The sequence below is a fragment of the Vigna radiata genome, unplaced genomic scaffold, assembly GCF_000741045.1.
Source record: "Vigna radiata var. radiata cultivar VC1973A unplaced genomic scaffold, Vradiata_ver6 scaffold_137, whole genome shotgun sequence".
Taxonomy (NCBI): Eukaryota; Viridiplantae; Streptophyta; class Magnoliopsida; order Fabales; family Fabaceae; genus Vigna; species Vigna radiata.
Window position 1 is genome coordinate 280,392 of NW_014543260.1, and position 20,850 is coordinate 301,241.

At 32.6% G+C, this 20,850-nt stretch overlaps 1 protein-coding gene, 1 long non-coding RNA gene and 1 pseudogene across 3 annotated transcripts; 2 read left to right on the forward strand and 1 right to left on the reverse strand.

Annotated features, from left to right (window-relative positions):
- The first annotated feature begins 6,809 nt into the window (after positions 1–6,809).
- On the forward strand, positions 6,810–8,279 carry LOC106753535 (MLP-like protein 43). Its single transcript, XM_014635353.2, has 2 exons — positions 6,810–7,055; positions 7,792–8,279. Exons 1-2 carry the CDS (start codon positions 6,869–6,871, stop codon positions 8,061–8,063), a joined length of 459 nt encoding a protein of 152 aa, XP_014490839.1. The 5' UTR covers positions 6,810–6,868; the 3' UTR covers positions 8,064–8,279.
- Positions 8,280–11,484: 3,205 nt separating this feature from the next.
- LOC106753548 lies at positions 11,485–17,566 on the reverse strand (annotated as a pseudogene).
- Positions 12,399–14,202, forward strand: LOC106753549. 2 transcript variants are annotated; one of them, XR_002666793.1, is made up of 3 exons: positions 12,399–12,685; positions 13,365–13,478; positions 14,014–14,202. It is a non-coding gene; the product is annotated as an uncharacterized LOC106753549 (long non-coding RNA). The 2 variants fall into 2 exon arrangements; XR_001375225.2 differs by having other exon boundaries at positions 12,401–12,685; positions 13,993–14,202.
- Positions 17,567–20,850: the final 3,284 nt, after the last annotated feature.

Sequence of the window (20,850 nt, forward strand, 5' to 3'; positions counted from 1 at the left end):
TAGTTCCTAACTACCGGTCGCGTGCACGGGTTGATGGTCGTCCGGCCGGTTATTAGCCGTTCCTCCATGGTGCGTAGACAGGCCGTACGACACCGTCCGGTCCTTATGGTACAGAAGTCAAAGGTATGAGGTAGTTCGTTACATTTACTGCATATTTATTTCAACTCTCCTTTCTCTATCTATCTCTAGAACTGAACCGGATACTGCCTTGAACGTCGGAGGACCTTTAACAAAGTACCCGAATGGACAATGCTGCGAGAGGGACACTTAAGACCGAACGTCAAGGGAGAGACTAACATACCACGAAGGAGACCGGATGTCCAAGAAACAAATTGTGTAGGTATTAGAGGGAGTCTATTTCACTACCGAAACATCTACTTTTTCATTTTTATCTCATCTATTGCAAATAATATATAATACACATGGTTATACTTATAACGTTTAATTTTCGATAACCTATACGGTAGTTGGGAGTTCAACTTCTGAAAACCACGACTTTGTCTTACATATATGATAAAATAAGCATTTTAGTAATTAAACATATGTGATAAAATATACTATTATATTATAAAAACTTAATTAAGTATATTATAAGTAGGGAAGTATAAATAATTTTACAAAATAAAAAAATAAAAAATATAATATAATAAAATCAGTTACACACATATAATTCTTACCACCAAACTTAATTTCCAAAAAATATATACTAATAATATGTTAATATCATTCAATTTTCAGAAAATCTATGTTAGTAAAGCACACCTTAATTTTCATATATAACACATATTTTCATCTTTACAAAAATAAAATCCAGTTACGCAAAGTTAATTAATTAATTGTTTAGTTTTTAGTGAAACTTTATACTAAATGTCAACTTATTACCTCAAAAACATATCAAGTCAAGTTTTCCAGTTTGTAAGAAATACATGTATTCATTGAGCTTTGTTGAAAATTGCATCAAAATATAATTAATATTTACCAGTTTCAAACGGTTTTTTGAACTAAATATATTATATAGAACTTTCATTCTTTAGATTGTTTCTCAAGTTAATATTTTAATAATTGTTAAGTTCTCGTGAAACTGGTTTTGGTTTATTAAATTCATTGCATTTTATATTAATAATTTAATGAGTTCCAGCTAACTATTCATTTTATATTAGTATGGTTGAGACTTGAATTAAATAAAAAAAAAAAGTAGAAGTTGGACGAAAAAGCTATCTTCTCTTTTCGAATATCGAATAGAGTGTACTTTATTAATACAACATCACAGAAAAGCATAGGAGAGAGGAAAGAAAGTTAATGTCATTTCTGTCTAATTAACGGAAGGAATTTGATTAAGATAAATTTTATCACGTTTATATAAAATTGACACTTTTAAATTAAATTTAAACGTAATTAAAATTTTTTAAAAAAATAATGAACTAAACAGACTGCATCATCCAGAAACAAAGAAAAGAATTAAACCTAAATATTTCTTATTTTATACACACGCACACAATAATTTTTTTTTTCCTATTATAGCTTTTTACTTGTGCTAACCTTTAACACTTATCTAAAATTTCAAGATTTTCCTAAAGTAATATCACTCTGAAAATATGAAAATAAATAAAAATTTAGTGCCTGTAGTTGGGATTACAAAAATATCCCATTAATTAATATGATTCATTGCACGAATTAAAAATAAGCAACCAAAATCAAAGCCGTAAAGTGCCTTTAGTTTGCACTAGAAAAATGAGTGAAACTTTTGTTCATTATTTTGGGTGTAAAAGATATGAATTAATTGATCAAATATTATACATATATTATTTTTACTTAAGTATATTGTATGATAACTTACTGTAACAACACTCATGTGTTGTAGGGTATTAGTGTTAGCGGATAGCGTGACAGTGTGTGAGAGACAGAGCGTGATGCAGAGAATGAAAATAGAGGTAACGTGTAACACTGGAAGAGACTGAAAAAGTATATCTATTATTATTATTATTAGAAGAGGTAGAGAAAGGTGTATATATACAAAGTATGTGAAGCAAAATAACTGACACACGTCAGTTTAGTTTACAACTACAACACGCCCCCCTAAACTAAACTAGTTTACAACTACAACACGCCCCCCTAAACTAAACTACAGAGGGACTTTACATTCAACATATCCCTTAGCATCTCAAACCAATTTAGTCTAAGAGTCTTTGTAAAAATATCTGCGACTTGCACTTCGGTCGAGCAGTGCACCAGTTCCATTCTACCTTGGTTTACCAAGTCTCTTAGGAAGTGAAACTTTGTATTGATGTGCTTGCTCCTGCCGTGGAACACTGGGTTTTTGGACAAGCTGATTGCAGATTTGTTGTCCACCATCATCTGTACATGTTTCTTGTATTCCAGCTTTAGGTCTATGAGAAGCGCCTCCAACCATAAGCACTGACACGCCGTTTCTGCAGAGGCTATATATTCAGCCTCACATGAAGAGAGTGCCACCACATTTTGTTTTTTCGAACACCAGGAGATGGGTGCTTTAGCATATTTGAGAAAGTATCCGAAGGTGCTTCTCCTGTCCACCTGATCTCCACTCCAGTCAGATCTCCACTTGTTGTTTCAGTAAATTCCAAACCGAGAAAGTAGTTAAGTTTTCCAAGATCAGTCATATCGTATTCTGCCCTCATCCTCGTCTTGAATTCCTCAACCANCGTTTTAGAATTTNCAGTTACAAGCATATCATCNACGTATAGACATATCANTAAAACAATCTNNTGTGCTACTGATTTTATATACACCCCAGATTCCACNNAGNACTTTATACANCNAAGTTTCAGAAGTAGCGCGTTGATGTGTTCATTCCAGGCTTGNGGTGCTTGCCTTAGTCCATACAGNGCTTTGTTTAACCTGTAAACCTTGTGTTCTTCACCNTTCCTTTCGAAACCAGGCGGTTGTCTTACATAAACTTCTTCCTTCAGAGGTCCATTCAGAAATGCCGATTTAACATCTAGTTGATGTATTTCCCAACTCTTGAGATTTGCTAGAGCAACCATTAATCTTACTGTTTCTAGCCTTGCGATTGGAGCAAACACTTCTGTGAAGTCTATTCCCGATTTTTGTAGAAATTCCTTCGCTACAAGTCTTGCTTTGAGCTTAGCAACCTCACCATTTGGTTTAAACTTCGTCTTGAAGACCCACTTCACTTCAATTGCTTGTTTTTGTCGAGGCAGCTCTACCAATTCCCAAGTTTTGTTTTTCTCNATAGNTTTTAATTCTTCAATCATGGCTTCTTTCCATTCCTTTATGCCAAGAGCTTGTTTCCAGTTGATTATTTCTGCATCAGTAAGAAACGCGATGTGTGCTTGATCTCCAGGGTCAGCTACATCATAGTCAGCTAATCTTGAGGATGGAAATCTCGTCCTCTGTGATCTCCTGTTATCCATATTGTCATGTGTTTCAGCTTGCTTATCATCAGGGGTCCATTCTTCCAGCCAGCTTGAAGTAACAACAGACTTCTCTTGATCTGTTTCGAACTTCTTCCAATCAAACGTGGTTCTCTCATCGACAATAACGTCTCTGCTTATCACAATTTGTCTATTCTTTGGATTGTATAGCCTGTATGCACCTGTGGAATGGTATCCTATGAAGATAAAAGTTTCGCTTCTATCGTCTAACTTCTTCCTCCTTGCGTTTGGGATGTGCCTGTAACACATTGAACCAAAAACTTTAAAATGATTAACAGTTGGTTTAATACCTGTCCAGGCTTCCTCTAGTGTGCAGTTTTCTAATACTCTTGTTGGGCTTCTATTTAAGAGATACGTCGCTGTGGAGACAGCTTCCCCCCACAAGTAGTCTGGCAGTTTCTTGCATTTTAACATACACCGGGTCATGTCCAACAGTGTTCTATTTCTTCGTTCGGCCAATCCGTTGTGTTGTGGAGTGTAGGGAGCAACAACTTCATGTGTTATGCCACTGTCACTGCAGTACTTGTTCATTTCGTGAGACTTGAACTCTCCTCCACCGTCAGTTCTGAGTGTCTTGATACGCAGTCCAGATTGTCTCTCCACCATGACACAAAATTTGACAAAGCATGAGTAAACAGTTTTCTTTTCCTTAATCAGAGAAATCTAGATTTTTCTGGTCCATTCATCAACAAAGATAAGGAAATACTTATTACCTCTAATTGATTCTTGCTCGAAGGGTCCACACACGTCTGAATAAACTAATTCAAGAGGTTTCTTGGCCTTCTTATGTGCCGTTTTCTTGAATTGTTTTCTGGTCTGCTTTCCAACTACACAGCCTTCACATATCTTTCTTGGTGAGTGAATCTCAGGAATTCCTTCCACCATCTCTTTATCCTTCAACTGCTTCAAGCTTCTGAAGTTTAGATGTCCATAGCGGTGATGCCATAGCCACTCTTCTTCCTTGGTATTGATAGATGATAGGCATTGAACAACTGCAACATTAAGCTTCACCTTGAAAGTTCTGTTTCTGGACAGCGAAGCTTTGAGAACAAAACGCCTTCTTTTATCAAATACTTCTATGTGTTTTTGATGCATGTTCATAGTATAACCTTTTTCAAGCAATTGCCCAAGGCTAAGTAGATTGGTCTTCATATTTGGTACATACAGCACGTTGTTCATGAATGCTGGTTGTCCATCCTTACGTTTGATTAAAACTCTTCCAGCACCTTCAGCCATTATAACGCTGTTATCAGCGAATCTTACGGTGCTTCTGACATTCGAATTTAAGTCGATCAGCCACTCCTTCTTTCCTGTCATGTGGTTGGAGCAACCCGTGTCCAAATACCAAGTATCTTCCTCTTCTGCATGTCCTGCATCATGTGACAACAACACGTGTTCGATGTCTCCTTTTCTTGTGTTGACTTCCACCGCTGCATTTCTTTATCAACAATAATAGTACTCATAAGAAGAACATGATCCAAATCAGAATCACCTGCGTCTGTTTCCTGTGCCAGATTTGCTTCATCCTCTTTGGTCTTCTTTACAGTTTCATTGTGGCAACATTCACTTGAGTAGTGTCCATACTTACTACATGTATAGCATTGGATGTTTCTCTTATCTGTATTCTTTCTACCTCTTCCTCTTGAGATTTGCTTTCCATCCCTTTTACTATCGCCGACTTCTTCTCCGACATTCTGATCGGAAAAGTTCGCGTTCCTTCCTCCAGATCTGCCTCCCTGAGATTTACCTCTGCCTCTTCCAGAGCCACGTCCTCTAGGTTTAAAATTGCCTCTAGCTTGTAGTGCCTGATTAGAATCAAGACCAACTTCCTTCTCTGGCTTCTTTCTTTCAAGAAGACGCTGTTCGTGTGCTTCCAGCGAGTTCTGCAGTTCTTCAATCTTCATTTTCTCCACATCCTTGCTTTCTTCAATTGCTACCACGATATGGTCGAATTGCGGAGTCAGCGTTCTAAAGATTTTCGCCACGATTTTCTGATCTTTCATTACTTTGTCGCACACTCTCATGGCGTTTACTATCATTTGGATTCTTCCGATATAGTCAACAACGAATTCTTGTTCTTCCATGCCCAAGAGTTCATATTGACGTTTAAGCGACTGTAGCTTAAGTTTCTTGACCTTACCTGTGTTGTCGTAGCCTTCTTGAAGAATATCCCAGATTTCCTTCGCCGTGACTGCCTTTGAAACTTTCTGGAAGATAGTGGCTGACACGCAATGATGCAACAACATGCGGGCTTCACAGTCTAATCTTTTGTTTTCTTTGGATTGACGCTTTGCCTCTTCAGAATCGCCCTTTGCTGGTTCCTTGAACCCCTTCTTGACCACCTCCTCCACTTCTTGAAAGCCGAGAATAGCATCCATCTTGACGCACCAGTCATCGAATCCTTTTCTATCAAACACCGGGAGATTGTTGTGTATTACTCCAGCCATTTCTTCTTAATTTGTTTCTACTGATCCACCAAGCTTTCAAACGCAGCTCTTGATACCACTGTTAGCGGATAGCATGACAGTGTGTGTGAGAGACAGAGCGTGATGCAGAGAATAAAAAGAGAAGTAACGTGTAACACTGGAAGAGACTGAAAAAGTATATATATTATTATTATTAAAAAAGGTAGAGAAAAGTGTATATATACAGAGTATATGAAGCAAAATAACTGACACACATCAGTTTAGTTTACAACTACAACAGGATTTAAAATAACTATTATCTTTAACATTTTCTATAAAGAAATAAATAACGAATGCATTCTGAAAATGAGACAATGATTTTAATTATAATTGGCATAAAACACCTTCATTATTTTTATATATAAATAAAAAATTATTATTATGACGATAGTGCCACACCAAATATGGCATGATGCTTATTTTAATAAGATGCTTACATATCGTCATATTCTATATATATAAAATGAACTGTCGGTAAACAAAATTCTCTAAAAAAAATAAGGAATAATGAAAATAATTCTTGAAAATTATAACTCAAATACCATTATAAAATATAAAACATTAAAATTAACTTCAATACATTGCAATTTTAAATATAAAACATTGAGCTGACATTGATAATCACCACATAATTTTCTCCCAAATATAGTATATCAAAGTATAATTGTTCTAAACAAATTAAAATTGAAGAAAGAAAAACAGTAACAATAATTTGGAATTCAGTATAAAGAATACAAAGTATATATTACCGACATTTAATGTCAATGTTCTGGAAAACATGTTCTGACACTGCGAAATAAATGTTATGAATAATTTATTTAAAAAAATGTCTTCCCCAAGGTTTAATTAATTAGTAGTTGTTAGGAGTAGGTAAGTTAAGTTCCTATATAACAGGTTTATGGTGGGAACTTTCTTCCCCATCTCTTCCCCTTTGTTCCTAATATTTCTTCTTTCTTGGTTGATCACATCATGCCACTTTCTGGGAAAATCAGCACTGAAATTAGGGTTCATGCAACCGCTGAAAAGTGGTTCAACCTCTTTGCAACACAGCTCCATCATGTTCAAAACCTCACTGATAGAGTCCATGGAACAAAGCTGCACCATGGTGAAGACTGGCATCACAATGAATCCATCAAACACTGGACTTGTACCATAGGTATAACTAAATTCTAACTATAATAACTAATATACCGTTTGAGTTTTGCCCTCATCACTCTCTTTCTTTTAATTTTAATTTTGATATTTAGAAAGTACTTTAGTTTTTATTTTCTAGCCAAAAAATCTTATTCCTTTTGTTTTAAAGAGTATACATCCTTAATAAATATAATAAATATATCTAAGAGGTTTTTCAAGGGAGACACGGAAAAGTTGACTCTAATAAATTATTAATAAATTTATATAAGAGATCACATCATTATTTTCAATAGATAAATCATTTACTCATATATTATTTATTTTTCTCAATTTTAGTTTTAGTTAATGTAAGATTTTATATTCTTTTCGAATTTCTAACTATACCAATAACAAGATATGCACGGAGAACATAACAATACCAATAATATAAAAAACTTAAGAGTGAGTTTAAGTAGTTAATTAAGTACTTTATAAAAAGGAAAAATTATAAATATATTATCCTAAAGTATCAGATTAGAGGTGACATTAATTTTTATACAAATTGAGTTCAAATCTTTTTGATATCGTGTTTTTTTAATGAATTTTTATAAAAAAAAAACTCTTCAAATAACAAGATATAAAGTGAATATACTATGATTAAGGTTAATTTCTTAATGAATTAAATTAAAGAAATAAACATTGAAGAGAATTATTTAGTTTCTTCTGTAACTCTTATGTCTATTTATGATGTGTTATTGATTGCTTACAAAAAACAACAGATGGTAAGGTTACAACATATCACGAGAGCATTGAATCGATTGATGAAGCAAACAAAAGAATAACCTACAAGTTGTTCGGTGAAGATTTCGATGACAAGTTTAAGGTTTTAAAGGCAATATTCGAAGGAACAACTAAAGATGAAGGTGGTGACATCATCAAGTGGACCATTGAATATGAAACTACAAGTGATGAAGTTGATCCTCCTTTTGCCTTCCTTGAATTCGTGCACAAAGGAAGCATAGATGTTGATGCCAATCTTCTCAAGGCATAGCTACAACAGTTATGAACTAAACAATAATAAAATATCAAATAATGGAGTTGGACTAAGATGAAGTGATTATAAACCATAAATTCGTGAGACAGTCCTTTCTTTCTGTGGAATTAAACATCACGATGATGCATGTTCGTAATATATATTCCTGCCGTCCTTTACGTTGTTTCTTAATTGTTTAAATTAAGTTTGATTTGCCAAATATCTTTCTCCTGATGTAATGCATTACCCAGAAGTTTAGGAATTTAATATATATATATATATATATATATATATATATATATATATATATATATATAATAGTTTATCAACCCTTGCTATCCACGATATGTCTTTTATATAAAAGTAACAACTAATCTTGTTTTATATATATATTTAATAAGTGGAGAAATTGGACAAAATAATTTTAAAATAAAAAATTTATTGCCTTAAAAAGTTTGGTTAGTGTTAGAAGTTGAGTTTAAGCCTAACTCAACTTCCAACACACGCTTTACGCCGAGGTATATACATCTCGAGTATGGGATTAGACTTTTTAATAGGTAGTCTGATAGCGGCTTGATAGCGGGTGAAACAACATAAAATCATTAAGATAGACTTTGATACCATGTTAGAAGTGTAGTTTAAGCCTAACTCAATCCCACAAAATCGACTTATAGAGTAAGGTTTGCACCCACTTACATACACTTAAATGGTTATATCTCTAGTCGATGTGCGACTTTTAACAATTAGGTCACTTTTCGAAGTGGTTAGTCCACTTTATAAACTACATAGTTCCATTTCTTGTATCTGAAAACAAATAATAAAATTATGATGAATATTATTTTTAAAATCAATTAAGGAAACTTTAATAAGAACCTCCATCATTAATCAACAATTGTGTTTAAAATGAAAATTTTCCAATAATGGTTGTTATTGGAGACTGAACACTCTCTTAATTCTCATACTGTAACATACTCACTATATTGAAAAAATTGAGCTGCCAAAATGTGCTTACAAACAGAGTTTATATAATGCGACATGGGCTACTCGGATCGGTTCGCAAATCTGTAATAAAAAGTACATGATAGACTGTTATTTTGAATTCGGTAAAAACTTAATCCTCCGATACCCAACGATGTTCTTGCAATTCTTTCTTTCATGACTTTGTCTCAATCAGTTGTCCAAACTCATAACTAAGAGTGCTCACCGTCTTCATCAACGTCGACCACCGACACATAATCTTCACCGCCGATACCATCATCTTCATCAGCGTCGACCACCGACACCATCTTTAACAGCGGGAAGGTCATTGATTTCACCCTCCCTTTCAATGTCTTTAATTTGTTGATTAAAAGGGTGATTATTACCTTCTTTAATTGGTGGCTATTATCATTAAAAGGGTGGTGTTTTTGTGTTGATTTAAAGAGGGGATAACAGGTACTGTATGAACATGCTAGAGTATTTTGCATTGTACTTAATAATAAATTAGGTAGGATTTAATAATATTTAATTTGATTTTAATAAAGATAAAATAAATATTAATAAATTTGATTTCTCATTTATTTAAGTACAATAATATTTTATTTTGTTCATATAAGAAAGAGGTAGATTATGCAATTATTTTTATTTTGAATTAAATATGTTTTGTTTTTAGTTTTTATTATTTATACTTGGTTTAAGGTTCTATCTGTATTTAATTAAAGTTTGTTAAGGTTCAATAAAACTTATTACAGTGATCTAAAAAGTCTAATTATTTGTGTGTGTCAGAGTTTTAATTTTCTACAAAGTGGTATTAGAGTTTTATATTCTCAATATCAATAGAGAAAAAAACAAATAGAAGAGAGTCAAACACCATGAGAGAAACAATGAGTGTTTGAATGTTTTGTGAGAGAGATTAAAAAGGTTGTCAACGGAATGAATGTGCTACAGCTAACGAAAAAGACAAATTATGAAAATTAGTGCCTATAGATGAAGACATTGATGAGATCCTATGACATTTGGGATATGATGGAAGATGGGTACAATGAACTTGATAAAGCCGAGCATCAAATGACGACACAAATGACTGCGTTGAGGAAATCACGTGCAAGAAATGAGTAAACATTGTATTCTCTCTATAATATAGTAGATGAGTCGAGATTAAAAAAAATAGCGAATGACACATCAATAAAGGAAGTATGAGAGAAATTAGACGTTGTAATGAGTATCAAGAGGTTTGGACATAAACTTCTTGAGTTGTTATACAAAATACGTAATCTATACATTCGAGTGATAGTGAGATATAAGAGTTCACCAATTAACCACATGTAACCAACAACATTGAATTTTTTTTTTTGTCAGCAATGTTAGGTGCTAGTGTTTGTTAGTGGAAAGAGTTGAACCTACAATTTCTCCTATTATGCCTTCTAAACCTATTAAACCAACCTTATATATCCTGAGTGTTGTGTTAGTGGGGAGTTGAACCCACAACCTTACTGAGAAAGGGTTATCTATAAGTAGCTTAAAGTTTCACCGAAGGATTCGAGAGGGTATGAGTGGGTTTAGAACTAAGAAAACTACTATCATCAAGGAGCTCAAGAATATATTTGCATTTATTCATATGAATTCTAGATTAAGATCTTGCATTTTCGAGCCCCAAAAAATATAATAAATAACCAAGGTCTTTGTTTTTGAATTTTGTATCCAAAACATTCTTAATAGAATTAATCTCTTCCTAATTATTAATAACTAAGACAATGTCATCCACATAAACTAAAAAATCAGTAAAATAAGTGGATGGAGACTTCACAAACAAGGCTTGATCAACAAAAGATTGTTGTAATTAAGAGATAAAAGGGTGACAAATAGGACTGCCGCTAATCGTTTGGGCTATAATAAGGTGTGTGCAACTAACAGAACCAAGAGGAAGTTGTTAACAACAAGCCTTTTCTAGGTAAACACTTTGTAATATTACTATTGCTATGTTAAAATTTGAGTAGTACATCCATTATTAGTCCTGGCCCTTCAACCACGTGCAATAAATACAATTACTAAAAAACTACCATTAATACATAACCACTCAACTACTACCAAAATAAAATTAATACTCTCATTTAAGTTTACGTATAGAAGTGTAAATCTCATCATGAAGCTCTCAATTAAGGAAAGAATTATTCCGATCAAGTTGCTTTAGAAAACATCCTTTAGAAACCAAATTACATTAAAGTTTTAATCAAAACTAAATTCTAATTTCAAGTTAAAATTTAAAAACTAAAAATATATTTAACATGATTGGAACACTTCAACATATACTGTAATATTACACTCCAAAGGCATTATGAACATGCATCTTCATGTTTATTCCACACAAACAAAGTAACAGCACACGAATTTATTGTACATACAGTCACTTCATCCTTTCAGCCAACTCCATTATTTGATATTTCATATTTGTTGTTTTTTTTCATAACTTTTAGAGCTATTCTTTGATAAGATTGGCATCAACATCTCTGCTTCCTTTGTACACGAATTGGAGGAAACCAAAAGGAGGATCAAATTCCTCACTTTTAGTTTCATATTCAATGATCCATTTGATGACGCCACCACCTTCATCTTTATCAATTGCTTGAAATATTAGCTTAAAAACCTTAAATTTGTGCTCAAAATCTTCCCCGAAGATCTTGTAGGTTATTGTTTTGTTGTCTTCATCAGCGGATTCAATACTCTCGTGATATTTTGTAGCCTTACCATCTGCTTTTACAAGTAATTAATACCAATAACATAAATAAACGTAAGAGTTATAGAACAAAATGAAATCCTTTTATAATTTTTTAGAATTAGTTTTATATATCTTAGGAATTAAAACTAAGAAGAATTTAAATGTATTTTGTTTTCTTAACCCTTTGAGATATCTCTTAAACACAATAAATTTAAATGTATTTTGTTTTCTTAATCCTTTGAAATATCTCTTAAACACAAAATTGTGATAGTGTTGTAAGTTTCAAAATATTTCATATATAATGATTAATCTTAATAATATTATTAAAGTCAACTTAAGGTCAAAACAAAAATCATTAAGAAATTAAACTCATTCATATTGTGTTTGGGGTAAGTCTTGTTAATGGTTCATATATATCAAATATGACTGAAACTATGACTGAAACTAGGGCTGGGCAAAATTAATTGTATTGTACTGAACTACAGTTAACTGCACTGTATTATTCTTAAAATAAACTGATCTATTTTTACTAAAAACCAAATAAGTTATTTTTGGTTCAGTTTAAATAAACTAAACCTATTTTATTTTCAGAGCAGTTAATTGGGGTGAACTGTGTTTTTATTTTTTTAACTGGGTGAACTGTGTTTTTACTTTTTAATTGGGGTGAACTGTGTTTTTAATTTTTTAAATTTGCTCTGTCCTCATTTCCCCTTTCTCTCAACGAAAACCCTACACAATTCAATACCTCTATCTCTTCCAACGAAAACCATACACAGTTCAACACCTTCTGCTTGCAAACTAACCAGTGACCAGGAAGTGCCCTGCGCAGTGTATCGACGTGGCGTTGAGCGTAGCAGCGGTGGTGTTGCTTGGTGCTTGTAATCCCAAGACTGGGGCTAGGATCATTGCTTTGGTTGGTGGTCCCTGCACAGAAGGACCTGATTNGGTAAATGAATTTATGTTCTTCGCTATACTATTTTCAAATGGAGTCATTGGTGATAATAGATTTTATTACAAATGGGGTCGAAGGAATTTANGTTTTTGCNGGGNACTATGAAGTCTGCTCATTTTCATCTTCTTCTGTTTGATGNACATTATTGTTTTGAAATTTNAATCTATAGGTTGGAGTAGCAAAAATCAAAGTTGCAGTTGAAAAAATTGGTAGCCTTATTGTCCTATCTGAAATTTTTGGTCATTTGGTCTTCAAGGACTCTTTTAAGCGTGTTTTTAAGGATGGGGAGCAATCTCTTGGTCTTTGTTTCAAGTGGGTCTTCATTTCAATCTTTTGTTCAATACTTCAATTGTAAATTCAATTCATCCCGAAGAAGTTATTTATTTTGGTTTGTTTATATTCTCATCCACATTAATTTTGTATAAACTTATTGCTCCCCTGTCTCACCATTTTAGTATGAATCATAGTTGATGCCGAGAATTTTTTCTCTAGTTTATATAAACTTTCTANTTTTTTCTATAATCACTTTCAAGTTTCTGTTTATTCACTTTTCTTTCTTGAAATAGATTGAAGAAGTTAAAGCCATTAGAACTTATATGTATCTACTTATCCATCCATTAGAATTTAGTACAAAATCTTTTTAATGATATCTAACAACTCTCTTAATTTCCAGGTGACTTTTGATGATGATAAATCAAAAGTAGTGGATTTCAATATTATCCACCATCTAATCNTGATTTTCAAGCTATTGAAGAAGAAAAGCCTCCANTGTTATTGAAGAGCCACGGTAATTATGGGTCCTGAATAAGTAATTATCACTTTCTATTTGATATTCTTATTTGTTTGTTTGATTAATTAGAAGCTGAAAAGGTGGTCTTCCCTTTGCATTCAACCTTTTTATGTAGCTTAATTTCTAGTGATCTACTTGATAATTTATAATTTATAATGTCTTTNTGTTGAGCAGAGTTTAAGGCCTTATTTNCATTCATAATTTTATTCTTCTAGCTGATGTTTCTAGTTATCTCTCATGTGATTTACTTTCGTTTCACCTTAGATACTTGATCAAATTCTTAGTTAAGGTTTTAATTTCATTTTATAGGTTTCAATAATTGGAAGCTGGGTTAGTTTAGATAGATGAATTTCATTTTAAGTGCTCATTTCTTGTTTGCTGTCAAAAGTTCTTGTGTATCACTCCAAGTGTTTTTGATGCATAATCTTGGTTTACAACATGAATTCGTGATTCCATTGCATTTGATCTGATTGCATTTCTTGAAATATAATCTGTTAATGTGTTAATGTAGTTGATGCACTAATATTTCTAGAATGGATCATTTACCTCTTTGTATGGATTCATCCTCAACTGAGAATAGTAAAGGTCGATCAGATGTGTGGGGACATTTTACTAAAGAAGAACCTTATTCTGAGAAGAAGGCTAAATGCAATTATTGTGGTAATTTGATTAAATATTTGGGTGGAACAAGCGGGATGAGGAATCATNTGATGAGATGCAAAGAAAATCCTAATAGAGAAGCATTNAAAAGGNAAAAGCTTTTATCATCAAGTACAGAAGTTAGTGTTAGCCCCTCACCAACTATTTCTAAATTTGACCAAAATGCATCTCGAATGAAATTGGTGAAGATGTTTGTGAAGTCCNAGCTTCCTTTTCGATTTGTGGAAAACGAGGACTTCCGTGACTTTTTATGGTCCTTGCAACCTCGATTTGAAGTCCCATCCCGTACTATATTGAGGCGTGAAATATGGGAACTCTATCAAGAGGAAAAAGCAAAGTTGAAAATGTTTCTGTCAAAGCAATGTGTGAGGGTTTGTTTAACTACAGACACATGGACTTCAATCCAAAACCTAAATTACACGAGTTTAACAGCTCACTTTATTGATAATGATTGGAAACTTCAAAAGAAAATTTTGAATTTTTCTCAAACAACGGGACATTCAGGAGAGCTCATTGGTAAACATGTTGAGGCTTGTTTGAATAATTGGGAGTTGAAGCGAGTCCTTAGTATTACCGTGGATAATGCTATAACAAATGATGTTGGGGTCCAATACCTCAAAAGAAGAATGTTATCTTGGAATTGTCTTGTCTTAAAGGGCGATTATGTTCATATGCGTTGTTGTGCTCATATATTGAGTTTGATTGTGAAGGATGGCCTAAAAGAGATCAAAGATTCAATTTCAAAAATCCGGAGTGTAGTTAAATATGTGAAATCTTCTCCCGCTAAATTTGCTAGATTCAAGGCATGTGTTGAACAAGAGGAAATTTCTTATAAAGGTATTGTTTGCCTTGATGTTGAAACCAGGTGGAATTCAACTTACCTAATGTTAGAGGCAAGTTTGAAGTACAAAGATGCCTTTGTCTTGCTAGATATGCAAGATAAGAAATTTGGTATTGAAATGGCCAAAAGTAATGGTGGTGTGCCATTAGAAGAGGATTGGGAATATGCGAGGTCTATTCTACCATTTTTAAAGATCTTTTATGACTCTACCCTACACATTTCTGGTTCTTCTTATGTCACCAGTCATATGTATATGAAAGAGGTGTTTGCAATTGGTAAAAGGATTCGACAATATTCTAAAAGTGACGATGTAAGCATAAAACTGATGGCAATGAGGATGAAGGGGCAAGTATGAAAAGTATTGGGGAAATTCTAATGGAATTAATATCTTATTATTGATTGCTGTTGTGCTTGACCCTAGGAATAATTTGGATTTTGTTAATTACTTCATTGACTACCTATTTGAATCTAGCATGGCCAGTGAATTGAAAGCAAAATTATTGTCATCCTTAAAAACACTTTATGAACAATATCAAGGTATTGAGGAGGGTTCTCAAAGTAGCCAACAAGAATCTCAACTAGATGATGATGATGATCCTCATTGCATGAATTTCTACCTAAGAGCTACGGGACGTAGATTTGATTATACATCAGAGCTTGATAAATATTTGAGAGAGGATCCTGAACCTTATATACAATCAGTTGAGTTTGATATTTTACATTAGTGGAAAGTCAACTCGACTAGATTTCCCATCCTTGCGAATATGGCTCGAGAGGTGTTAGCCATTCCTATCTCTACCGTAGCATCAGAGTGTGCATTCAGTACAGGAGGAAGAGTGGTTAGTCCTTATCGTAGTTGTCTAACGTCTAAAATAGTGGAAGTACTTGTTTGCACACAAGATTGGCTAAAAGGAACACCTTTCTCTATACTTTTTGATGAGGATCCTAAAGAACTTGATAAATTTGAGCAAGGTGCGATTATATGACAAATTTATATATTTTTTTATTTATATTTTAAGAGTTAAAAAATTATGAAATATTTTATTTTATTTTTGTAGAGATAACCTCTCAAGATGAAGTGGGACCTTCAAGTGCTGCTATTAATTTGGATGATTGAAAATCAAGAAAGAAACACTGATGTAAGTCCATCTTCAATAGATATTTACTATTAGTGTCAGTATGCTACATTTTCATGGCCATATTGTTATAAGATATTGTGATAATTTTTCAGGAATATTATGATTTAGTTTTAGTTTCTCTTTTTTGTAAAATTATCTATCTAAACTTATTGATTTAAATATCAGGTGTTAACCAGGTACTGATAAGTCTGATAATTGATGTTGCTTTGGTTATCTAGTTATATGCAAATTAAACTGTTATGTATGTGCTAGTTGGGTGATGATAAAAAAGAGATGATGTGAAGAGTATAATGTGATATAAATGGTTAGATTTTGGGTCTGTAATGAACTAGATGACATGAACTATTAAATGCATGTGGATAATAGTTGTGTTGTGGTTAATAACTTATAACCTTTGTTTAGATCAACATGTGTAGGTTGTTATGGTTGTGGATTTTAATGCTTCTAGTTCTGATTCTTAATGTTCATTCTGAACTCAATAATGTGACAGTTGTTGTTGCTGATTTTTCAATTGCTGATTTTGCAATTGTTGATGCTGATATTCATACACCTCTTATTCAACACATTCAGAAACCTTAATTAGATGAGGTGTTGCTCCTGCAACAGAATTGGAGAGAAAGTCATTGTTATATAGATTAGTTTAGTTTCCTACCTTTTAGTTTAGCCCAACCTAGATTTATACAGTTTATTTTTGCTGGTTTTTATATGTTTCATACTTAGTACTACTTTATAGATGTTAGGATTCAAGTTTCATTTCAGTTTTGATGCTGTTCTTTTTTTTTCTGATTTTTCTGTTTTTAGCAGAAAAATGTTTAGTTCAATGTTTTAGTTCAAATGTGAGGAGAGTGATCTGCTGTTTTTAGCATACTGTTTTAGTTTGTTGCTTTTACTATTTTAGTTTACCTTTTTTCTGTTTTCAGTGTAGTTGCTGCCAGGGTTTAGTATTACTGTTGATGTTTTCTGTACCAGTTTACTAAATTGTACTAGTATAACTGAACTAAAAACTAGTTCAGTTCAATTTCTTTGAACTGTTTTTTTAGTTCAGTTCAGTTCACTTGAACTATTTTATAGTTAACTGCAATTATTTATAGTACAGTGTACTGAACTGCATTTTGCCCACCCCTAACTGAAACAAAGAGAATTATTATTATAAAACTGAAATACAAGATTTATTATTATAAAACATATTTAAACTGAAATAATCTTCCATTTTAGTTTGCTAATTAAGATAGAAGTTTAGTTACCTATGGTACTTGTCCATTGTTTGATGGACTCATTGTGATGCCAATCTTCACCATGATGTAGCTTTGTTTCATGGAGTGCATCAATAAGGTTTTGAACATGGTGGAGTTGCGTTGCCAATAGGTTGAACCCTTTGCGGCAGTTGCATGAACCCCAATTTCAATGCTGAGTTTACCAACAAATGACATGACGAAGAAAGAAGCAAGTAATACATGAACAAACTAATGAAAATGGTGGAAGATGGAAAAGAATGTTGCCACCATAATCCAACTTATGTACACATAGCTTACCTACTTATACTCTCACAACCAACTAATTTCCACTAGTGAAAAAATGACTTTTTATAACGTACAAGAATTACTTCTTATAACATAGTTACTGTCTGCATATTGCAAAAATTTACGTTATATTATAACGTAGTTTCTGAAGTCTGTTATAATAAGGTGGAAGGTATTATGACGTATAAATTTTTTGTACGTTATAATAGAGAGAGTAGAAGGTATTATGACATAGAAGTTTTTAAACGTTATAATAAGATGGAAGGTATTACAATGTAGAAGTTTTTGTACTTTCTAAAAAATATTATTACATTTAACATGGAATGAAATTATAATAATTATTAGGGTTTACGAATAAATTTTCCTCTAAAATCGACATGATCTATATTCATTGATGATGTAGGGCATAAATAACCATTACACACATCACAATTATATATACTAATTAATGTCAACATGCATTTCACAAAAAAAAAACAAGAACTCATTTTAATTTAAAAGTCAAAGAAAAAAATGACTTAGGTAACAAAAGATATTTCTAAAAGTTTTATAAGTTAAATATTTCTTTGGCCTTGAATTGATTTGATTTTAAAAAATAATGAACAAAACGTATATAACACTCAATATACTGTTATTCTCTAATTAATTCTATTTTGAAATATTCAAATAATATAAAATACAGTGGGGACGAAATATAACTGTACTTATAAATTAAAACAACGACTAAAATCAATTTTAGAAATGCTGGATTACCTATAATGCTTGCATAGAGCTGAATGAAATTTTAGAAAATCAAAATGAGTTTCTGGTGGATGAAATCAAGGAAGACACTATGGTTTCTCAATACTCGGTTCTTGTGATATTGGAGCATGTGGTATAGTCTAAGCAGCCTGTAGTATAGTTTCTAGTATAGCTTGTGGTTCAGCAACCTACGATACAAACGTTGTTGGGTAACATATTGTTGTTCAGCCTATTCCAATATGATATGGCGCGACTTATTGTTTAGTTTATTAATGCACTAAAAAGGGATATAATAACGATTATTTTCATCAATTGACAATAATGAGAACCAAAACAAATTTAGAAAAGATAAATAAAGAAATTTTTGGTCTCATATGGTGGTTTGGTGGTGTTTGCTTAACTCATTACTTTGAATCAAAGTTGCTGTTGTTAGATATTAATGACTTCTGTGTGAAGGTAATTTATACGTGGATGGTTACTCTATCAGTCACTACGATTATTATTAGCATCACTTAATTTAATCTTCAATCTAATAAAAACAACCATTTTTAAGTTACCATTTTCACTCAAGACTGCTAATTTTAAATTGAATGTGTGCTAATTTTCTTGATTGGTGTGTCAACTCTAAGGCTTGTTGTATCTGTGATTTCAAGTCCTTGTTTTCTTATATGGTAAAGAATCTTGTTGTATCCTTGCCTCAGTTTTCAAGTAAAAAATTATTCTGTACATGAAGAACTTTGAGTATAAACATTTTTAAATTTAATCTGTTTAGTAAAAAGATTTAGTTAGAAATTCCTCCCCAACGCTTTCTGATGGCTAGTAATGTTCATCTTCAAGAGAGAGGAGATTGACATGACAGAAATCTTCCAACTATCACCCCAAGACAAGATATATGAGAGGAAAAAGATGTATTTGGTATTATCATCAATTTGAGAGTGCACTTGGAGAACCCACCCTCAAAAGCTAACCAAACACTTAAATACTCCCACCTAGCATCCCATATTACAAAATGTGTGACTTGGACACCCCATAATTCCCATGTTCCTATCAATAAAGCTTAATTTGGGAAGATCTTCACATTAAAACAAGTGGTTAAAGATCAAGGTTTCCTGAATTTTGGTCTTTGTGGAAGTCAATGGTGTTGGTTATCTGACTCCACCTAGTGGGATAAGCTTTGGATTTTTTAGTTTTATCTAACGCTGTCATACTTTCTTATCGCAGTGGCTGCTCACCTTACTGGTATACAGAGTGCCATCAAAATGCTTCATAGTAGAATAAAGGTGCTACATCACTATCTTCTCCCCATGCAAAAAGGTACGAGGGTATCTCTCTACAAAAGTAAGCATTTGACAATAAGATATTCTTTGCTATTAGAAAATTTTAAAGTCTAATAAAAATCACGGTTTCTTTCTACAAAAGTAAGTATCTTTTTGTGAAGTTTCTTTCTCAAAATCTTCTTAAATTGTGAGAAATGTTAAAACATTTAATTTTTAGTGAAAACAACCAATTATCTTTAAGGTTTTCAGAAATGGTTTGTCAAAGTAAGAAATCAAGTTTTAGCTGCATGTCATGCTTTTAAGTATTTATATTCGTATCTACAAATCACGGTTTCAAAACAGTATATTAAATGTAAATGTGAGCAATATTTCCATTTCTTGCTTCAACTATAAATCATACATTTTCATATATTGAAACTCCAATAAATGTGATAATTAATCTTACTGTTTATAAGCAGGTGATGTTCCTTGTGAAAATTCATTATTAAGACACTTGAGAATTAAACTGTAAAATAATTCTAGAGGGCTTGATTCATCCCTCTCATAATCTTCTATTTATAATAATAAATTGATACAAGAGTACATGATAATTAGAGTAATCTAGACACAATATAAACATGATAATTAGAGTAATCTAGACACAATATAATCATGATAATTAGAGTAACTTAGACACAATATAATCATGACAATTAGAGTAACCTTAGACACAATATAATCATGATAATTAGAGTAACCCTAGACACAATATAATCATGATAATTAGAGTAACCCTAGACACAATATAATCATGATAAATAGGATAAATATTCTAACACTCCCCCTCAAGCTGGAGCATACAAATTGTATGTACCAAGCTTGGAACAAATAAACTCAATTTGAGAACCCCTTAATGATTTAGTCAATACATCTGCGAGTTGATGTTTGACCCAATAAACTGAGTACATATTTCTTTAGTCAACAACTTTTCACGAACAAAATGACAATCAATTTCTATATGTTTAGTCCTCTCGTGAAACACTGGATTTGATGCAATNTGGAGCGNAGCTTGATTGTCNCAATACATCTTCATAGTATGGATGTCACANAATTTAAGCTCTTGAAGGAATTGTTTCANCCATATAAGTTCACATGTTAGTGACGCCATTGCCCTATACTCAGCTTCCGCTGTTGATCGAGCTACTACATTTT

Excerpts from the sequence above, each read along its gene's own strand:
- LOC106753535 (XM_014635353.2), top strand. The coding sequence starts at position 6,869 with ATGCCACTTTCTGGGAAAATCAGCACTGAAATTAGGGTTCATGCAACC. Across the intron at positions 7,056-7,791 it reads ACACTGGACTTGTACCATAG|ATGGTAAGGTTACAACATAT; the intron begins GTATAACTAAAT and ends AAAAAACAACAG.